Consider the following 8,935-nt stretch of genomic DNA (forward strand, 5'->3'; position numbering starts at 1 on the left):
TTTATTCCAAACATTTGCTTACTATTTGCTTATACATTTTATCAAATCCAGAAAGTATTACAAACAGCTTAGAAAGAAAAAAAAAAGCAATAGAATTGTTCAAAAATAGATGAAAAGCCAAGAAATGGACCAGGATTTTTAACGTTGGAAGGGAATGCAGAGAACTATTCCTGAAATCTAGACTCATGATAATCCTGCCATGGGGCACCGACCGGAACCCTGCCTCTGGCAGCCAGAGCCAAAGAGCAAAGACGAGACTGGGTTCTCTTTGTCTAGTGAAGGACCATGTCGATTCATGAGCACGGATGCTTGGTCCAGCCACCACCATGAGGAATGTCTTCATGGATCCTCTCACAGGGGTGGCAGGATAGAGTCTGAGCCCCCTAGAGAAGAGAAGAGAGTGACAGAGGGGTGGTCTTCCTAGTGGGCATGCTCTGCCCAGGGTGTCTGGATCTTGGCCATTCACCCATTCCTGTGCCTTTAAACCAGGACAACAACCACACAGCCACACATTCGTCCCAGGGCCAAAGCACACTGGCCTCAGGTGTTGCAGAGCACCTCACACGGGCAAGCCTCTGGTTCCATGCCAGCCTTCATCTTCCCAGCATCTATCTGTCCCCACCCTCCAGTCTTCTCCCATTTCACCCATGGACCTAACTGCAGGGGGACCTCTAGATTGCTCCTGGCCACCCACACCCTGGCTCTTCCTCTCCAGGAGCATCCCACAACAAGGGCAGGGCTTCCCAAAGTGACGGCTTTGCATGGCAGCTGTGCATGTTTACGTGGAAGTGCCAAAACAGGGTGGGGGGGCTTCAGCACGCGCAGGGACACCTGGGCGCTCACCTGCGCCTCCTTCCTTCACCCGCTCCTGCACAGATGCCCTGCTCTGCTGAGGGCCACGACCAGCCCTGGAGAGGGTGCAGCCTCCTCAGGGGACTCGCTGGAGGATCGTGGAGCCTCCACTCCCAGCTGGCTTCAGGGCAGCTGCTGCCTTCGGACAAGGCCTTGACGGGGTACTGACCCAGCTCACCCAGGTGCTCGAACAATCGAGGCAACACAAGAGAAGAAATGGGGTCGGAGAGGCCTGGCAAGAAAGCCAGAGGAGCGAGATTAGGGAAACAGGGAAACATATGGAAAGACAAGACCACGCGCGTCCCAATCTAAATGCACAGTGGCATCTGAATGTGTGCAGTGCTCTCATGGAAGGTCAGGAAGCTGGACTTTCAGTCTTTGCTGCTATAGACGTGCTTAGAAAAGGTACCTCTGGGGACTCAGACTCCCCGTCTGTGAAACGAGGGACTGCACCAGATCTGAGGTTCTCAAACTCTGTATTCAGGGACGGTGATTGTATTTCCAGCTGACATGTGTGAATAAATCAATACAAAGACAATCATCTATTCATTTTGGAAGAGTGGGTGGAAAGTGACATAAAATTGTCAACTTTAATTTTACAAAGGAAGGAGACATCTACTATAATAATCATTTTATAAAAGCAAGACACTTCAACCTCCCCCAAATGGAAAGTGCCTTCTCTCAGATGTGGGCGGGAACACATCCCATGTCTACCACACAACATTGTCTTGTTTTCTTTCACTGTGGATCCGCAGGAGCTTTGGCCCACCCTTCTCCCACCCCGCAACCATCTGACTTTGTGTCCCTCTGGTTCTTCCTGGAAAAAGAAAAAAGGTCAAGAGCGATCAGCCTCGCGGACCCTGTCTCCAGCATCTGCCTACGTTAGGATCATTCCCAGCAGTAAGTAGTGGGGCTCCAGCCGTAGCGACTGCTGGGATCCTGGGTTCCTCTCAGATCAGCATAAGCGGACGAGACGCCGGCCCAGGGCTCACCGACCACAGTTCACGTGGGATTTCAATGAACATATACTTTTCCCATGACTTCTTCTAACACACTTTTTAATGAGAAAATTTTTCTAAGATCTTAGAAAGCATTTTCCTAAGAGAAAAGAAGAAGAAGGAGAAAAAGGAGGAGGAGAAAGAGAAGACTCCTCTATCCAGCTCCCTGCATTAACCCTCAGCTTGAGCTGGCCTAGTAGATCTCTTCAGTTCACTTTTAAAGATCAAGAATCCAGAGCTCAGCAGTGTGGAGATTCCTTAGAAAACTTGGAATGGAACCACCATTTGAACCAGCTATCCCACTCCTCATTTTATACCCAAAGGATTTAAAATCAACATACTACAGTGACGCAGCCACATCAATGTTTATAGCAGCTCAATTCACAATAGCTAAACTATGGAACCAATCTAGATGCCCTTCTACAGATGATTGGATAAAGAATATTATTCAGACATAAAGAAGAATAAAATTATGACATTTGCAGGTAAATGGATGGAGTTGAAGAATATCATGCTAAGTGAGATAAGCCAATCTCAAAAAACCAAAGACCAAATGTTTTCTCTGATAAATGGATGATGATACATAAAGAAGGGATGAGGGAAGAATGGAGGAAGGATGGATTGCATAGATGGAAATGAGGGGTGTGTGGGGAAGGAAAGATAATAGAATGAGACAAACATCATTACCCTATGTACGTGTATGAATACGCAAATGGTGGGACTCTCCTTCATGTACAACCAGAGAAATGAAAAGTTGTACCCCATTTGTGTACAATGAATCAAAAAAATTAAAAAATAAAAAAAGAATCCAGATCTCAGAAAGGCAAAAATCATATTGGACAAGGGCAGAAGCTCAGTCAATAGGTAGCAGAGCTGGGATCCAATCCAGAGAGCCTGAGCTCCAAGGCCTGGTTCTACCAGACCCAGCTCTGTCTCTGGGTACAACGGGCTAATGTCAGACACCAGCCCTGCTGCAGGGAAGGGGAGGGGAGGTGCAGCTCAGGGCAAATCAGGTCACCTTGCCTGCATATCAGCAGTCCAGGAGGAATCAGGGACAAAGCAGGGAGGAACTGTCACTCTGAGATCAAAGCCATCCCAGGCCTCTGCCCTCTTCCTCCCCTCTTAGCCCCTCATTCCCACCCTGGAGTTCAGCCCGGGCCTTCTGTGGCAAAGGGCCAGCTCGCCAGGCCTCCCTTGGATGGCTCTCATCTCTCCAAGGTCTGAACCTTTTCACTCTAAGGATGCCTGGCCTGGATGTCATCTCATGCTTCCCATCATCCGATTTAGCATTTTAAAATATCAGAGCACAAAAACCCACGTGATACATTTTGTGTGATCTACGTTATTTCATGTAGTTCTTAGTTTGCTGACTGACTTCAATTCCAGACCATGTGTTCTTTCTAGAGCCCCGACAGGCCCTGGAGAGATGCAGAGCAGACGCTGACCAGGCTAAGTTCCTTAGTGGGGAGTGCCACAGTTTGTAAAATACTTAGACTCAAGGAGCCATTTGAGACTCACACTCACAGGCAAGGAAACTGAGTCTCTTAGAAAGGACCTTAAACATGGCCACTGTAGTCTGGGCAGGGGAAACCAGAAGACCCCCAAGTAGCTGGTGAGGAAGGACCCAGTAGGAACAAGCAGCAGGTGAGGGAGAGGCTCCAAAGCCAGATTCTCCTGCTGAACTATATGGGAGTGCTGGGGAAGAGTGGTGGAGGAGGCATTCCAGAATCTTCCAGAGCTGAAGGGGACGCTATAAATAATCACGCCAGGAAAACACGTGTAAACCTCACGGACAGGCAAACCAGACACCCGTGCCAGCAGCAAGGGTCTGCTGTGGGTCAAGCAGTCTGGGCAACTGCATATTGCGTGCCACATGAACCTCACAACGGAGATTCCCTCTCTGCCCTCAGAGCTCACGGTGGGGGTGGGGGACTGATAAAGAAGTTCTAGAGCATCACAGACCAAAAAGGAGGCAGCAGCTGGGTCATCTAAAAGCAGTATCCAGTGTCTTGTCCCCTGCACTGTGACTCTGTAAAGGGAAACAAAATCTATTTACATCAGAAACATGACAAACCTGAAGCAAATCCAGGAAGGATGACAGGACCCCCAAGCCTCTAGCATTTGAACTGGGCCTGGCAGGATGGGGAGGGCTATGGGGAAATGGGGAGAGTAGATCCAAGACCTGGGTCCATGCAAGATGCAGAAGGTGATCTGTCAGTCACCAAGCAGGCCTGGCCTGGCTGCTCACCCACAGTGACCAAGTTCTTGTTAAGATGAAGTTAAGACAGCATGGCCCTTTTACAGAGCAGCAAGTTTTCACGTGCGTAGTGGCAGAGTACCACCTGGAGAGGGAGCCCAAGGCCGCGCCCCGGCAGGGAGGCTGTTCTCAGTGGGTCCAGGATGCTGGGACGGGGAGCAAATAGGTCAAAAAGCTTGGCTATTTCCCACCAACAACCCCGGCCCCGGTCATTTCCTCCCATGGTTCTTCTCTTTGCTGCTCCACCCTCCCCATACCTGCCCACATGTGGAAGCTCTTAGGCAGCCCTAAGGTGGTGGCCTCAAGGGTCCTCCCAGGACCTGGTGGGCAACCAACACGGGCACTTCAGGCCACTCAGGCTCTGGACAGAGGCGGACCCTTTACCTGAATGTGTCTTTCCATGCCTAGTCACCATCGGAGGCCATCAGATAGCCCTGGAGAAAGGAGCTCAAGAAAGTATCGCCCAGCCTCGGTCCAGACTCTGGTCAGTGGAGTCAAAGAAGTCTAGGCAGCAAACGTGCTCTGACCAGCCTGGACCCAAGGAGCCTACAGGGACTGGAGGGAGATTTGGGGTAGACTGGTCACCTACCTGAGCCTCAGCTAACGCAAGAGGCCGAGGGCCCCTGAGGAAGGTGCAGCTCTGGGGAGTATGTGGCCAGAGAGGCCTGAGTGCCACACTAAACATCTGGACAAAGACTAACTCAGTCCTCCTTCATGCTAGGTGACAGTGTCCAAGCGTGAAGGGGTGTGACTGTTTGTTGGGTTACAGCCCAACCTGTAACCACAGGCCACCTTTGCTTAGGGTTAGTGCTGGTATTAATGGCAGCTACCACTTAATGGTGCACCTGTGAGGGTTATACTGTCAGGTGTGTGACCCTCGTTTTACAGATGAAACTAACCCTCCAGAATATCAAAACCTGCAAGCAGCACAGCTGGGGGGCCGGTCCAGGCCTCTGGCTCCGACATCTTGGCCTCCACTCGGGTCTGCTGCTTGGCCTGTGACGGCTTGCTGTCTTTCATAGGCTGGGTGCCTGGCCAAGATCAGTGTCACTGTACAAGTGCAAACTAAGGAAGAATAGAATCCCCAGTGGCCCGAGAACACACTTAGCTTTAGGGGAACACCCTGTACTCTCGCACTGCCTCTGCTCAAGTTCCTCCCAGAGCCGAGAGGGCTCCGTTCCCTTTTGCTCTGTTATTAAAATCCTACTCCTCCCCCATGGCCTGACTCACAGGCCAGCTTCCCAGAGCCTTCTCTGGCCCTTCAGGCGAATTGCTCCTGATCTGTGCTCCGGGAACTTTCTGGCTGATCCACTGCCTCTCACCTACTCCCACCCTGCCTGACCTCCTCCTGGGGAACCAGGCCTACCCATCTCCCCACCCCACTGGGCTCTGCATACATTCGAGGCCCAGAAATACCTAGGGCCAGAGACTAAGCCCAGAGTCTCTGAGAATGGCTCTGGTCAACACTACAGGTGGGTGTGCCAACTTAGCAGGTGCCTCCGAGGGCTCACGTTGCTGCCAGCTGCCCTTTCCCAGCCCCTCATGACTGAGTCACTTCCATCCTTCCCAGAAGCCAGCCAGCCACACCTGGGCCCCTGGCCAAGGCGCTGCAGCTCCTGTCTATCCCACCCTGCTCGCCAGAGGCCCCAATGCCTCCCCAAGCCTCCCTGCACTGCAGTCAGCCCATTGGGGCTTCTGCCTCAGTTTCCTGACTTGTGTCCAGTTCCTCTGCTTTGGCCTGACCCTGGCCTGGCCTCCCTTACCCTGCAAGGACTTGTCCCACAGTGAAGGGAGGCCACTGGCTTCACAGAGCTGCCCATTAGGCTCCTGGTATCACCTTGCTTCAGCCCATCAGCACAGCGTGTCAGATTCTTCCAGACCGTGGTCAGCGCCCAAGCCAAGCCCAGGTGCCGCAGGCCCCTCCGGGCCCCACACCCAGGGCGGCCATCTTCACAGGGAGCCTGTGCTGCAGCCTCAGTAGAAGCAGGCCAGACTCAGTGACCCCAGTACCCACCAGGCCATGCAGACCTGCAGCCTCCCAAGGCCCCTTCTGCACGGAGGTGGTCAGCAGAAGTGTCCAGACCACGGTGGAGCAGCCAAAGGCCCTGCCTGGGGTTTTAGAGTTTTCTACGACAGTGAGTATGTATCCAGCACACAAGCGGGAGTGGGGGGCGGGATGGAATAAAACGGGACAAGAGGTGGATTTCAAATCTTTTCTGCAGCTTAATTATAAACAGCCCTCAAGAAATGAAGTATGAGCTGGGCGTGGTGGCGCACCCTTGTAATCCCAGCAGCTCAGGAGGCTGAGACAGGAGGATCTTGAGTTCAAAGTCAGACTCAGTGACTTAGTGAGGCCCTAAGCAACTCAGCAAGATCCTATGTCTAATAAAATATCAAAAAGGGCTGGGGATGTGGCTCTGTGGTTAAGCACCCCTGGGTTCAATCCCCAGGACCAAAACCATAAAAGGAATGTAGTGAGACCTCTCTTACAAAGCTCCCAGGTTCCTGTGCAGTGGAACGACCAAACTTCCTCATCTTACTTACACCTTTCCTCGTGTGCAAATGTTCTATATTGATCAGGCTTTTATTGTCATGAAAAATGACTAATAATCAAAAAGAAGAAAAACAATATTAAACCAGAGCTTCCTCCGGTTACAGAGCCAGTAGAGGCACACGGGAGGAGAGACTGAGGCTGTGCTGGGCACCAAGCAGCCTGGGTCCCCACCCCATCTTCCACAGTCTGCCACACCCACCTTCCTCGCGAAGTACAGGTCAGCTCCACGCAAGGCTGTGCACTGTTTGGGACACCTTCAGGAGGGGAGTGAGACAGAGCCACTGTATTCCTGACTAATGACAAAAGGTCTATTTAATCAGAGTGTGGAGGTCATCCACCAGCACAGCGCTCCCAAAGGAGGTCCCACTCCTGTCTTCAATGTTCAGAGGGAGGCCAGCGATGAGCCGAGGAGACACCTCCGCATGCATCCGGTCCCTACAGGAAATAGCTGCCCAAGGGGCCAAGTAGCTAGTGGGGTAGAAGCAGGAGCAGAATCCAGGTCCCTCTCCTCCTCCAGCTCCCTCACTGCATTTCAGCCTGAGCCCCCGAGTGGCCCCAGGCAAGGCCACCTACCCCTGGGGGAACCACGCTGCCTGAAGACCAGGCTGAGCCAAGGGACAGGCGGCAGTGCTCCAGGGCAGCCGGGTTGGCTCCTGGTGGACGCAAAGCTGCTCTGCCGTTCCCGTCACGCGACCCTCCCTCCCTGCTGGCCCGGCCTTGCAGCTGAGAGCAGAGTGTCACAGAGGTGTCCAGAATGCACGCCCAGGCCAGGGAGTTGGACGCATCCTCGCTGCAGCCAAACTCCCTGGCCCTGCATTCCAGCCCAGGTCCTGCCCTCAGTCTCACGCCACCGGGGGTTGTCCAAACAGCCTCAGGAGCTCGCTTCAGGGTTTTCGGTGAAAATAACGACCTTCCCCCTTCCCTGGCATCTAGGACAAGGTCCAAACCAGGCTGCTGACACAGGGCCACCCAGCACACACAGCACACACACCGTTGGCAAGATAAGATGGCCAAGTCCCCCCACGTCCCCGCCTCCCCTCTCTGACGAGGTGGAAGCCCTCAGGACACCCAGGAGCAAAGCAGCCACTATGCATCCTCCACCCAAGGCCAAGAGCACAGACTGGAATTCTTCAATATGCGCTGGCCCCCAACCCACAGATGGCCGCCTGAATAGGAGCCCCAAGGAGGAGGCCAGCGCTTACGACATTTGTCTAGATAACCGGAACGCAGGAAACTTCCTGAATGTGACCCCCTGGGAACATGATTCCGTGGCCCCATCAGCACCTGGGAACTGACAGGGAGGGAAGAAAAGTAGAGGCCTTGCTAGCGGAAGGCCGCAGGGCGAGCCCTTACCCACGACCACGCTGAATCCGGGGAGCTCTTGCCCCGTGGGGCCTCCCACTTGGAGCTGCAGATGGGGTCCTGCTCTGCCATGGCTGGGCCAGTGGGGAGCAGGCCACCTTCTCTCCCAGTGTCAAGAAAGGAATGGCCTCAGCCACACCAGCTCAGGAGCAGGGAGGCTGGGACACTGGAGCCCAGGGCAGGCGGTGCTTCCCTTTACACCAGACCCGGAGCCCTGGCCAAGTCACAAGGCTCAGCAAAAGAGCAGAGTGTTGAATTGCAAATCCTCTCCCACCTGGGGACTGGCTGACAAACAACACCCCGGACTTGCAGACTGCAGGAGACACCCACCTTTGTCCACTCTGTGAGGGGAAGCCGGAGGAGGGCAGCAAGTCCCAGCCAGCACTGGGCACGCAGTATTCCCAACCCACCCCGGCTCTCTGAGGCCCATCATCTGAGGAGTAAGAGTCAGACACTGAAGAACTTCCCAAGGTCACAGAGCTCTAAGACAGAATCCGGATTCAAATCCACATGTTTTCCCCAGAAAGGAGCCGATGGGGAGCGGTGCTGTGGCCGACCACCCCACGGGCCGAGTGCAGGCAGCCACACTGTCCCTGGCTTGCCACCAAATCCTCACAGAGCCCTTCCTCTGTTCCTCTCTTCCTGCCTCGGCCTGTCTACAGTCAGGAGAGCTGGGTTTGGCAACTGCTGCGTGCGCCACAGGGTTCTGCGTAGCCCCGAGTGCAGGGCCCTGGCTGAGCCCTCTTCCCCAGCGAACCCACAAGCCTCAGGGAGCTCGGCCATCACCACCACCCCATAGCGCTCCAGCTGATGGCTTCCCACACAGGGCGAGCTGCGCTGGCACTGGGCCCCTAAGAGCAGAAAGCAGGAAGTTGCAAAGCAGGCCAGGTGACTTCAGAGACTGGTGCCCCT

At 53.9% G+C, this 8,935-nt stretch overlaps 1 protein-coding gene across 3 annotated transcripts in view; it reads right to left on the bottom strand.

Annotated features, from left to right (window-relative positions):
* Positions 1-8,206, bottom strand: part of Lpin1 (lipin 1) — a 112,283-nt gene extending 104,077 nt beyond the window's left edge. For all 3 annotated transcript variants that reach the window (XM_047522358.1, XM_047522357.1, XM_047522356.1), the window contains exon 1: positions 8,015-8,206. In XM_047522358.1, coding sequence (XP_047378314.1) covers positions 8,015-8,095 — 81 coding nt within the window. In that variant the 5' untranslated portion in view covers positions 8,096-8,206. The remainder of the gene's footprint in view (positions 1-8,014) is intronic.
* Between the last annotated feature and the right edge of the window lie 729 nt (positions 8,207-8,935).

The sequence above is a fragment of the Sciurus carolinensis genome, chromosome 13 (assembly GCF_902686445.1).
Source record: "Sciurus carolinensis chromosome 13, mSciCar1.2, whole genome shotgun sequence".
In the NCBI taxonomy this organism is placed as follows: Eukaryota; Metazoa; Chordata; class Mammalia; order Rodentia; family Sciuridae; genus Sciurus; species Sciurus carolinensis.